At 41.4% G+C, this 13,590-nt stretch overlaps 1 protein-coding gene across 1 annotated transcript; it reads right to left on the bottom strand.

Moving 5' to 3' along the window:
- Positions 1-9,258: 9,258 nt before the first annotated feature.
- LOC135698129 (sialin-like) lies at positions 9,259-13,385 on the bottom strand. Its single transcript, XM_065218013.1, has 5 exons — positions 13,346-13,385; positions 13,110-13,284; positions 12,933-13,052; positions 12,337-12,877; positions 9,259-9,848 (listed from the first exon to the last, which is right to left on the bottom strand). The coding sequence occupies exons 1-5, from the start codon at positions 13,372-13,374 to the stop codon at positions 9,265-9,267; spliced, it is 1,449 nt and encodes a 482-aa protein (XP_065074085.1). The 5' UTR covers positions 13,375-13,385; the 3' UTR covers positions 9,259-9,264.
- Between the last annotated feature and the right edge of the window lie 205 nt (positions 13,386-13,590).

Below are 13,590 nucleotides of genomic sequence, written 5' to 3'. Positions count from 1 at the left end.
GAGATTCGAAGTAGAGAACGGAATGTAGAGCGTAGACCGAATATTTCATTCGATTCGTGAACTCTGACCGGTAACGATATCGATCGTTCTTCGAGGGATTCCACTGTCAGTTCAGGCAGGCCACTTTGGAGGACTGGAGGCCAGAAACGGGATGGTTGTTGCAGCCAGGATGGTCCCGTCCACCAGGCTGACGACTCCTCTAACTGACTTGCTTCAATTCCACGAGAGATTATGTCCGCTGGATTATCCATACCCGAAACGTGAGCCCAGACACCATTGGTTGTTAGATGTTGCACTTCCGATACTCGATTCGCAACAAAAGTTTTCCACCTTGACGGAACCGAGTTGATCCAGTGGAGTGTGATCGTTGAGTCCGACCAGAAGAATGGTTGAGAGTTCAGTGCGATGCTAGAGTTCACCTTGTGGTACAAGTGGCTCAAGAGAAGAGCCGCAGACAACTTCAACCTGGGAGGACTAACCTTTTTCTGCTTCTTCGAATCTCCGAGAGGTGCCACCTTGGATTTCGTAGTCAGCAGACGAACCGAAATGCTTTCATCATTAGAAACGGTACGAACATATAGGCAGGCACTGTAAGCACGTTCCGACGCAGCGCAAAACCCATAAAGTTCTATGTTAACGGGTGCAGTAGCAAGTGCTGCCCACCGAGGTACGGGGATTGAAGAAAGTGCATTTAGACTGCAACGAAAGGAAAGCCAATGCTGCTGTTTATTTTCGTCGAGATGATCATCCCAAGACGTTCGCAGGGAGATTGAACAAAGATTTTTGCTAGAACTATCACTGGTCCAATCAGCCCAAGCGGATCGAAAAGTTTTGCTGTATCTGATAATACAGTGCGCCTGGTGATTGTGTCCGATTGCGACCACTTGGGAACGGAATAGTGAAACAAATCTGTTTATGGTTCCCATATTAGTCCAAGGGTTTTGATAGTCGATGGTGAATCCAACGCAAGGACTACTCGTTCTTCACGTAGTTTGGGTGGTATGATCGAAAGGATGCCCGTCGAGTTGGACGCACATTTGCGTAAGCTAAGCCCGGAAGATTTCTGCAGATTTCGTAACTGTTTGCACAATTTCGCAACTGTTTGCACAGTCAGCATATCGTCCATATAAAAATCCTTCGAGAGGACTAGAGCAGCATGAGGATACAGATCAGCTCCTTGCTTAGACAGCTCCAGAAGACACCTAGCAGCCAAATATGGCGCCGAGGCAGTGCCGTAGGTGACGGTGGTAAGCTCGAAGGTTTTCAGCGGTTCTGAGGAAGAGAAACGCCAGCGAATGCGATGTAGTGGACAGTCAACAGGGTGAAGAAGAAGTTGCCGGTACATTTTTTCGCAATCGGCAACCATTCGCGCCTGATTAAGCGATACTCCGCTGTCCGTCCGACAAGAGGCATCGAACACTACCCTCAATTTAGTGGTTGTGCAATCAGCTTTCTCGACGCCATGATGAGGCAGGTAGTACGACGGAAGAGTGTTGAAAGTGACTATCTAGTGGTTCTGGGCTGCACACGTGAGCCACTTTGAGTTGGTTACGGGAATGATAAATCCCTATCTTACCGGATGCTACCCAGCCAAAAACGGTATTTTGTAAAACTGGCTTTTCAGGACCCAGCTTGATGAATCCTTCTAGGACCAGTTCTAAATCTATTGGAAGATCTATTGGTCCCGGTTCATGGAAGTTGGGATCTGCTAGTGTGATTCCAGATGGAACGTTCCAGCAGGAAGAATCAACCACGTTGACAGAAAGCTCACGGGTGATCTTCTTCAGTATGTGACAGGTTCTTCGACAGTATATTTGGTGCAATGGGACCCTATCCTAACATCAGCAGCGTGATACGATACGACGAGAGTGTTGCCAATGCCTCCAATTTCTCGACGATAAGGATAGCGACTTAACTGCAGCTTCTGAACCATATTCTCGGTGACTATGCAAAGTTTCGATGCAGGATCCAACAACGCTCTGTCCCATTGGGCATCTCCATCGAAACCGAAAACCTTGACGATTGCGGTTTGCAGCAGAACAGTAGCAGGAACGGTTTGGGTGCTTTCAACGAGAGTGGTGGAAACAAGGCTAGTTGTTTGGGCAGAGGTTGAGGGTGACTGGGATTCAATCGATTCAAAATTCAACCGAGATTGCGAAGAAGACTAATTCGAGGAATTCGTTTGGTTCGAGAATGAGGAATTCGAACCAGAAACGAAAATTATATTGGGTTTTTGTTGTAATGACAAACGATCGCTAGGAGGTTGGTGTAGCATAGTATGGTTCTTCTGGTTGCAACCCCTCCAACCGCAGGACGAACAGCCCTTCAAAAGATGAGAGGAGGACAAACAATTAATGCAAAGATTCTTTTTCTTCACTTGGTCAAATCATTGGGAAACGGCCAGCTTCTGGAACACGCCACACTTGAATGGTGAGTATGGAGACTTCGAACAGAACGAACAGAAACCAGGCGTCGAATTAGTAATGGTGTGGATTGTATTAACCTTCGTTGATTTCAACGGCTTTCTGCGAATCAGATGAGCGAAACTTCAAAGGTGCCAACGACTGGAGAACCATTAAATGTGTACGCAGGAAATCGATAAGCTCCCGATACTGTGGGACCTCAGTAGATTTGTGATGAGCTTCCCATTGCCTTGGGGTGAACGAATCAAGACGACAGCAGATCATGTGGGATAGAAGCACACTCCAACCATCCGTTTGGACGCCCAGTTTGTTGATTAGGCACAAATTGCGCTCAAAATCGTCGATAAGACGCATAAGGGACTCGCATCATTTCAATTGTGAAAAGTGAATCTATGTAAGTTTTAACAACTAACTTTTTGTTGTCAAACCGCTTCTCCAACAACTGCCACGGAACGGCGTGGTTTGCGTCGGTCAGCTCAATCGATTCAATAACCTTTCTGGCATCCTTGGTTAATGATGCAACATCTTATCTATCTGCGATAATTGAGTGTTTGAATTAATCAGATATTTGTATTTATCCCTAAATGTGATCCATTCCAAAATGGATCCATCAAAAGTTGGAAGCTTCACTTCAGGGAGTTTGATTCGGGACTGGGGTAGATTTGGCGCATTAACGACAGACAGAGCTTGAGCGCGAATTTTGCTAGTTACGAAATTAGATGTGAGGATATAGTCGAGTTTGAATTTCTGGCGAATGAGACTATTGCTATTCTCCGTTTCCTCATCACAAATGGTTTCGTCCGCGTTTGCCGCCTTTGTTTCATCCAACAGTAGTTCGAGTTTAAGACTTCCTATGAAAAACCTCAATTCGTTGCTTCCATCCCTCCAGTTGGTTCTTATCTCTATCCGCATCAAAACGATCCATAAACTGCTTCAAGTTGGCCATCGTATCCAAATAAAAGCGTTCTTGGCGGCTCAGCTGTCTCAAAGTTCAAGCCATTCTTCAACCAGCGAACAATATTTCGTACAACAATACGACACAGGTGACCAACCTGAACCACCAGAGCACACTATGCAACCTCAACTAGCAGGGATGAAAGCAAACGAATCCAAAAAATCGATAATTGCTTCAGTGGAATTGCACAAAAAGCTGTATGCAATAAGTCAAATAACGTAAAATCCTTTTATTTCATTTCAAATGAGCCCGTTATCACTCGAAGCTTCAACTCGCATGCGGTACTTTCGGTTGCTCCGCTTCACCCAGAACGGCGTCCGTTCAACGTCCACCTTTTTGTACTATTGTCCAGTGGTGCACAAGCCAAGCCAAGCCAAGATAACGTTCCCACGCAATGTCCGTCTGCTTGCCTGGAGCTTTCTCCCTCGTAGACCGACAAACTCCCAATGATTACAAAATTCTTCCGAGATCACGTTTAATTACGTGATCTTCCGCGCACTTATTGTTCTTTTAACTTTGACCCGCGTTGATCCACAGGCTCTATACAGTAGAACTGTGATCGAAAACTCACGCGCGATCCTAATTGCTTCAATTATTGCACTATGGTCCGCATTTCTCATGGTTGATCCGGCTCGAAGGACCAACAATGTTGACGCGGGCACTTACGAGACGCTCGGATTAGACACTAAAAAATCGCGACTGAATTATCGTTTAGAGAAAGGTTACTTTATTTAACTTCAATTGTATTTATTACACACCTCTAATTTTAGGTTTATTTTTGACTGATACAATTCTGGTTCGTGTAATAGTAATAAATGCGAATTCAGTGGATTGATAAGAGAGCAAAAGGCCTATTCAAAATTCTCTTCTCTCGTTATCCGAAGACTAATGATAAGGAAGGGTACATTGTGGTATTGATCGCAAGAGATCGAGTGAGATCAAAATAGGTCTTATATACCCGAATGGCTTTTGCTGGATAAGATGAGGTTGTGGCATAATTAAACGATTAAGCTCTGCAAATAACGCTCGTTGAAAACAATTTTATGAATATGTTACTGGAAAAAAAATGCAAGGATTTAAAAGGAGGACATTTTCGTGCAAAAGGAGGATGTAGAAAAATTATTGGAAAAGTAGGACATGTCCTCCTTTAGGAAACCATATGGTAACCCTACACTCACTAGAGTTGGATTGCAGGTTACGCATGTAATCATCACCTCAGGAGGGTTATTCATAAATTAAATTCTTATATAATGCTAGGAAACACCTTCAGATAAAAAAAATTTACAACCAAGTCTTGTCTAAACGCTTCTCCATTTCCAGTTGAAGTTCATTGAAGCTGATCCAGAACTTGGACATTCAAGCCACCCGAACAATGTTGACTGTCGAACCGGAGCATCTCTCGTTTAAACAGCATCTTGACTGACGAAGGTACGACTTCCTTTATTATTATAGCGCAACAGCCAAAGGTGCTACTTAGAGAGGGGTTTTAAGATAAGAGAGAAACGTATTCAAAACAAACGACCTTGGCACCCTATGCCTAAGTGGTTTCTACCAACACTGTCATTTCAATCAAAATGTGCGTTGCTCGATTGGTTCTGGCTTTGACAGTTGGGTTGGCTTAAAATCAACCAGTCCGCTTCTTTCTTATCCTAGACCCTCTCTAGTGCTACGAAAAGCTCAAATCTGGGCTTAGTTATTTGTTTCAAAGGTGCGACCTTAGACATTCGTCCTTCCATTTCTTCACGTAAGAGCTAGGTTATTTACTCACCGATTTTATGCATTGCCATTGTGCACCAGTTTTAACATTGAACTTACGAGATTGGGTTTGATGGTTTTGACAATAAGCTCAAACGAAACGTCGTCATCTGAAATTTAATGTTGTTAAATTCAAATTTATTGGATTTATCTTAAACTGATGTATAGCGTCAAATTGGTATGAGGTCTGAACAAGATATAGTGGCAATCCATGTTTATAATTTTCTCCAGTAAGAATGCGATCAAACGTAGAATCGATCTTACCTCCTGATCAAAATCTGACACACTTACCCATCTTGTGATCACGGTGGATCTGATCCTATTGAACCAAGTGATAACCAGATAGTAAAGACAATACTAGTTGGCGCCAGCATCAGTGGTTTAAAAATGCTTCGCGCTAATGGCATAGTTCCCCTGCCGAAGAGCATTCCACAATGGTGTCTTGGTTAGCTTTAGTTTTGTAATACTATTTGAATTATCATTTGTCAACAGGATCTTTTGAAGCCTTAAACACTTAATTCAACCAAATTAAGCAACACCGCTTAATTGATACACTTTCATTCATACAAAAGATGGGATGGGATTATTTTTTACTTGAAAATAGTACCCTGAAATGCACAAATTTTAATTGACAACGACAAAAAAAAATGGAACTCCATTTCCTGCTCATTAAATTATTGTTCCGACCCTAGCTCTTTTCTACTAAATACAGTTTCACTCAAACTATCTACTTTCTATCCTTTGTTTCAAGAATAAAGGAGCACATATGTGAGAGGCCCCGTTAAAAGTACTGAACAAAGTATCCAGTACCCTTAAACTCCCGCCACAAACCCTGCCAATCACATATGTGCTCCTGTTCTAGCTCCTAACTGATTAAAAATGCTTCTCAGGGTGGTATCACATTTCCCGAAGATTCATTTCCCAAAATGGACCATTTACATGAAAGTATAAAATTATGTGCTTTCAAAACGGAAAAAGTTATTTCTTTATTCAAAATTTTGCTAATGGGAATATTGTCTTCTTTATTCAAATATCATTTTAATATATTTAACAATAAGCAAACGAAAAAGATAAAAACAAAAAAATAACAAAACAACGCAATCAACATTCAAAGAAGAAAATATTCCCATTTCAATTTTTTTTTTAAAGCTTTCTTAATTTAAAAATTCTTAAACGAAAATATTGCCGAAAACGTTAAACTGATCAATGGCCCAATCTGAAATTAAAATCCGGGAAATATGATACCACTCTTTTAACTAGCTAGCTACTATAAGTGAATGGTAAATTTTGAGGTAGCTAACTAACAAGCTAAAAGGAGCACATATGTGATAAGCCCCGTTAAATGTACTGAAAAGTCACCTCTATTACTAATTTCGATCGAAACTGATTTTCAGTTTCAATCAAAATCATCAAAAGGGTTGACTTTTCAGTACCTTTAAACTCCCACCACATTCCCTGCCAATCACATATGTGCTCCTGCCCTAGCTCCTATCAATCTAACTGATTTTTTTTCTACAAATATGGTACTATATCTAAACCCTATCACTACTACTCTGAAATGCAACGATCGAGCTCACGGTAGTGGTCCTTCGAACTCCATAAACAAAAAGATCTTCGATGATAGCATTCTGCCACATCGATTGGTTTGCTCGAAAGCACGGTCCCTAAACGAATTTTATTCACCAAAAAGTCCCTATCCGGTGTCAATGGGTTCCGAGGAATCTTCGTAGTAAAAATGGTAGCTCGAGGTATTCATTAGTACCCGGCTACAACACCTTTACTCGTCAGGAAACCTCGGAGAAGCTAAGAAATTTTAATGAAATTCGTTGGACCACCAGTGAGCTCGATCTGATAACAAAAAAGAATACCAAACTACTAGACGAAATTTGAAATTTCCATTAAACCGAGGGCCATGGCCGAAACCAAAAAAGTCAATCCTAAACATTTCCAGCTAAACATTCTCTTTACCAAATTTGGGTTGGGCCCACTGGAAATTTTTTCAAGCAGCACAGTAGGCTGCTTTGAAACTGTCAAATTTTGATCATCCTCGGTTTGCATGCCTGTATTTTCTCGCAGGGTACAGTGCTCCCAAAATCCAGCATACACAAAATTCAACTGAGTACGCTGCAGTTTGGGAGAAGTAGTTTGCGTATAAACGTTAGCAGTGTCCGCTACATACGTCACACGCTCCAAAAGTTCATGGTGTGTCTTGGCGTATGCTTCAAACACTGCTACCGTTGTCGTACATTGCTGTACCCTGGCTATTCCTGCTGTCAGAACCGAATCTACATCGGCTCTGCTGCACCTAAATTCCTCACAAAAATTTAGTTTCTTTTCTTCCACCTTATCTCCTAATTCATCATTTATTTCTAACCCTACTCTCTCACAATTATCACCTAAATCTTCCTTAACATTATCCGCGATTGAGGCATTCTGGGTAATTCCGCTCCTCTCAAATCCCTCACCAATCATTAGTTTCCTAGTAGATGCTAAAAACGGCCCCCGGATATACTCACCGACCGATGACCTTACATTGTCATACTCATCGGTTACCGGTAAGTTTTTAAGCATTTCCCAGCGATCCTGCCTTTTTGGCAGCTTCGGCTTTGAAGAAGCCGCTTTTATACGCTGGTAAATGGCCGTTAGCTTACCATCCGGGTCGGCACGCATGAAATCCGGCAAAGACACCGGTCTAACATTCCGACTGGACCGGGTCTGCCGAGCATCGCGGCCATTTTTCATCTTACTGGGAAACATTTTTTCTTGAACCGCCTTGATTGGAGAAATTGGGAGAGCTATCAAACGTACGTCCGCTTTGAATTCACCTCAGAAGCCTCTTAACGATTTTTAGCAGCAGGCTTCCTTATATAGACTTCTGGCGTGTGAAAATTTGGTTACGAGGGTGTTGCTATGGTAGCGACTATGGAAGGGATGCGCAGTGGGTGAAAATCGTGAAAATCGGAAAATTTGATCAACGTAGGCGTGCATGTTTTTTCTTCAGTGAAACGTCAATTTTTTTCACGACGCATCATCCACTGAGCAAAATTATACGGACAATGGTGTAGGATGGATGAGGTCTCGAATATAATTTTTCCAGGAGTGTGCTTGCTGGTGAGCACCCATAAGTATCTACACAATTAACGGTGAAACCAGAAGCCGGAATGGAGTCGTATACATTCCGGATGTTGGTGCGCTTCGGTTTATTCCTCGGTAGTTCCCGACCGAATTCATCAGAAAAACAACGTCCATTGGTTCTATAAGTAAGTCAAATTAATGGTGTTTATACAAGATTAGTGAAAAGGGAGGACCGTGCACAGTCGCGGAGTATGCCGATTTGTGAAAAACTTTGAATTTTTAATTTATAGCCTAAAATAAGTCTCTCCCATTGGTTGGTTCAAATCAAAGAGTTTGAATGACCCTGACCTATGCCATCGTACTTTTTCGGATGTGATGGATCAGAATGACTTACACTTTACAGTATCTACATGTTCTTCTTGTTTCAGAAATTCATCAATTCTTTGTCACCAAACAATACCAAGCAGATTGCAAATTACAGAAATCTGAATTTCGTCGAAATATTGATTAAATGAGGTATGTATTTTTCAATATAAGTTAGTTTGATCTTAAATTTCAATTTCTCAAACTCGATTCCAGCTCATTGAAAAATGGTGCCGTATGCAAGGCCAACAACTACAACAAACAAAACTCAAGTCCGTGCCGGACGACTTCTTGACCATGATGATGGATCCGGAAACGGGAATAGCGCCTCAGAACTTGAACAATAAGCACGAAAGATCCTGGATAATCATCCTTACTAATCGTGCCAAGATCAGAGAGCAAAGTTTGCGCATCAAACATCTTAATGATAGAATAACAACGGTGGAAATCGCTGGTGCACGGAAGGTCATCGCCAAAAAATCATCAAACGGGATCTGTTGGAAGGTCGCTTGGATGTTCACCAAATGAATCGAATGAAGGCTGGGAACAGATCAATGTATAACTCCGTCATTGTTACACTGAAGCTCGGCGGTATGCGCGTAAACAAGTGTGAAGGGATTGATATTTGCTGTTGAAATCATCTGAAATGTTGATTAAAGTTGTTTGCACTGACAAATTGGATGTTGATGAAAATCAAACTTGTTTATTTTCTACTGAGTTGTGGTTGAAACCAGATTCATTGGAGGGTTTGCATTGCTGTTCTGTTACTTCAAGTGCCCAGGGTTGTAGTTCACCGGAGGCCCAGAACCAGTAGACTAGGGTTCCAATAATGTAGATTCCTACGGCGATGTAGAACACCAGCCGCCACTCATCTTCGCTGTTGTTGGTTGTAATATATCCCGTAACGATGGGGCTTATGACTCCGGAGATGGCGGCAAATCCGTTGGTAATCCCTATCAGAACAGCTGCACTTTTCGGAGAAAGATCTAAGGGGTTCAGCAGGTAACCGCACCATGCGACTCCACCTATTCCAACGGCCAGAGTAACGCAGATAATCGTAGGAGCGGGACTTAAGGTCAAAGCCCCGATCAACATGCATATAAGCTGAACGATGAATGCTCCGCAAGTGAAGTACTTCCGGACCTGGGTGGTGCTGAGGTAGCCGTGGATCTGCAACCAATCAGCCAGATATCCGGATGTGCTCAGAATGATGCCCATCGCCAGGTATGGAAGAGCGGATAGTATTCCCGAGTCCTGCAGGTCGAAGTCCAGGACGGCTGAAAGGGATAAAAAGTTGAACTGTTGTAAGATTCCTTTACAGACTGAGCTAATGTAGGCATTTTACAAATGCTATCAAAACCTACGACTGGAAGTTGTATTGATCATAATTTATGACTCACTTTGCGGATCTCAACGCTACGAACATGAACGTTTAATTTAATGCCTTCAATGGATTGTTCTTTGAGCACTTCCACAGTTGTTATCTGAGAGCTCTCTAAGCTTATAAACCATTTACATTTATATATTTTGGAAATCTATTGTATTACCTAACTCATCTCTTCTTATCTTCTCTATAAATTAAAATGAAATTATGTTCGTATGTCACGCTATAACTTAAGAATGGATTGACGGATTTGCAAGATTCTTTTTTATTTGGATCGTCTTGGGCACCGATGGGTTTATATCAAACAACTATCGTTTGCAGGGTCAGCTAGTAACGAATATACTGCCGCTATTCGCATGTCCGTCCCATAGCGAAAATCAGCAAGCCGAGAAAATCGCGTTTTATGTTAGCTTCGTACCATTGCTTCTTATGTGATGGGACAACTAATTTGACTGTCTTCTCAAACTTTTTCAGAGCAAAGTTGTTGAGTTCATCCAGTATTGTGAAAATATGGGTGATTATCTACCATTTGCATTGAAAAACTCAGTTTTGACAAAAACAACTATGGGACCGACATGCGAAGAGCGGCTGTATAGGCAGTGCTGGTGTCGTAAAATATGTACTTAGCCTCCTATACAATATATGATATGACGGGGTGTCTGCTGCATGAACATACCTAGTAAACCGGGAATTCACGGGGAATTTGATTTTCCTTGAAATATATAGTCTAGACTTTCCTGTTGTTATTAAAACTTTCCAAAAGATTTCAGAATTGTATAAAAGTTCCCAAGGCTGCTCTGAATATCTCAGTATTTTTATAACTGCAGATCAGTCTGCATTATGAAAGATTACCTGTGATTTGAATTGCTGGGCAGTTACACATTTTCAGAATAATACTTAATAAACCTGATGTCTTGACAAAGTATCCAGAGTAGATTATGGAGATCTTTGATCATCTGAAAGTCTTTGGAATAATTCTCAATCAAACTACATTCTTGTGAGAATATCTAAGAGATTTATTGAATAATTAGAGATCTTCTGAAGATTATCCTACATCTCTGAAAAAAAAATATCTGAGAAATATAATTTGAATTACTGGACAGTTAGAGATCGCTGGAGATGAACTAGCCACAGGCTAAAAATCTCCTTAATAAAGAACTAAAAAAAAAGTTGGAGATCTTTAGATTAAAATTAGATCAACTGGAAGACTTCTTTAATCATCAAAAGAAAATTATTAAGGGTCTTGATCAGCTGACTAATTCCTGATCATCCTGTTTTTTTTTGCGAGAATATCTAGAGGCATGGTTTGATTTATTGCACAATTAGAGATCTTTAGAAAAATACGTTATTAACCATATGAATCACCAAATTATCCAAAGAACATTATGAAGGTCCTTGATCATCTTAAGGTTATTGATCAACCTTCTTTTTGGTGATAATGGGGCTTATTACGGATGTCACTTTACGGTGAAAACTTGTCACTTGTCGTCACGGTGAAGCGATTCCCATTTGATTTGCACGGCAATCACGGCTCTTATTATGAGTATTACTTCCTTATCACCGTGAAAAAGAGACATGATTTGTTTTATTTTACAATCAATCTTCATAATAATAAGCAGAATATTCAGAATATGTTCAGAGCCACCTGGAATTACGAGAGACAGTTGGACAGTTGAAGATCTTCAGAATAATATCTGATCATTATGAAAAGTTGACAAAATATCCAGTGGACCTCATCAATATCTTCGATCAACTGAAGGTTTATGGGATAATTTTTGAGCAACTTGGTGTCATAAAAGAAAATCTTAGAGACGTAGAGATCTTCAGAATAATACATGATAATCCTGAAGTCTTGAAAAATATCCAGCATTTCTCATCAATATCCTCGTTCACTTGAAAGTTTTTGGAATAATTTCTGAGTTAGCTGGTATCATATGAGATCATAATATCATCAATAACCCTACCGCTGCCGCCGCGAATAAATTGCGCCAGTGTGGTGGAGCATTAATGATATTTTGCTCCAATATCACACGTGATATTGAGAGAATATGAGAACGTAAAATATCAATTTCATACACAGAAAAATATAACTGCGATCAGTTCGTAGTTGGGCTTCGGGATGAATTTTCACTCCTATTCAATTAATCATATTGTCGAGCAGTTTTGGGACGACCTTCTACCAGCGATTTTAAGGAAATGAAGCAATCAATTTCAGATTTTTCAAGCATTTTACAAATAAGACCCTATTTTCTCGAGGTTGTAGAAGAAAAAATATTAAAATATTGTTCCACGTTAAAGTTCGAGTGGTAGGAAACGTCATTTTAAACTGCTCGAATGATGTGATCCATTTCAGACGTTCAACATCAAAGAGAAGGACTTACTTTTCAAGAATGTCGGTAGGCCGGTTAGCAGAAGATAGTAGCCCCAATCTTCGGAGATGTTGGCAATTGACATGGCAATAACAGCTTTCGAAGTGAGCATCCTAATCCAAGGGTGCCGAACGTTCTCCTTATCTTCCTTTTGTCTTCCCAACATAATAAACTCCTTCTCCTGTTTGGATATCCGATTATCATCTTCCGGGCTTCTCCTCACCATCAGCACCCAAGCAACGTGCCACAGACATGCGATCGCTCCGAACACGTAGAATACGCTCTCCCAGCCCCACGCATCTGCGAGAATTCCACTAACCATCATCGTGACAACAGTTCCAGCGAAAGCTCCCGTCAAAGCTATTGCAGATAGCCGAGACCGTTCGCCAAGGGGTGCCCAAACTGACCAAATCGCGTGACCACAGGGAAATGTAAGTCCTTCGAAGGCTCCTTCAAGGACGCGTACTGCTATGAGCCACCCAACGCCTTGCCGTGCCAGTAATGGTGTCAACAGGGTGAGTATTGCCGTTGCACCTATTCCTACACCGAAGACCTTTGAAGAACTTATAACTTTGCTAGTTAGGTACGAAATAAAGAGACACACATACATTTGTTCCGCCAAATCTACTGGATAAGTAACCTCCAAGCACTTGAGTCAGGATGTAACCGTAGAAAAACGAGCTTAGTACGTATCCTTGAACGCTAGAACTCCAGTCGAACTCCCGTTCCTGAAATGATTCTTGCCTTCATTATTGATCCGCTGCTTTGAATAACTGTACACTCACAAATTCCACAGTCCCATTCGGATGCATCACTTCGCGAAGGTCTGTCATGGCCACGATCGCTACGCTTAGATTCACTCGCAACGAGTACATGTTGAAGTATCCCAGGAAAGTCATAGCGACCACCATGTATCGCTGTCGTTTCCAGAACATCCACAGGGGAGTGTCGATTCCATCGCTAAAAACAATTGTGCTATTTAAAACCCAACAAAGTACCACTCACCCGGACTTGACTAAACCTTATTCTAATGCTCTTGGCAGCATCCATCGCAGACAACTCGTAACTTTACGCTCAAACTCACAGAGAAAATTGTGTTGGCGCCCTTTATAATCAGTACCAATCAACAGATTGCCGGGATTCTACTGTTCATTGAATGAGCTCAACCTTTCAATCAAAGCGGATGCTGGCCGCCGATAACCGATCGATTGGATTGGCGTGTGACTAAAATATTCCAAGAAATTTCCTAAACATTCCTATCTACTG

This window comes from Ochlerotatus camptorhynchus, unplaced genomic scaffold (genome assembly GCF_037179485.1).
Source record: "Ochlerotatus camptorhynchus isolate MF236.1 unplaced genomic scaffold, CSIRO-AGI_Acam_v1.1 ptg000082l, whole genome shotgun sequence".
NCBI lineage: Eukaryota > Metazoa > Arthropoda > Insecta > Diptera > Culicidae > Ochlerotatus > Ochlerotatus camptorhynchus.
This window is presented reverse-complemented; position numbering and strand designations above follow the sequence as displayed.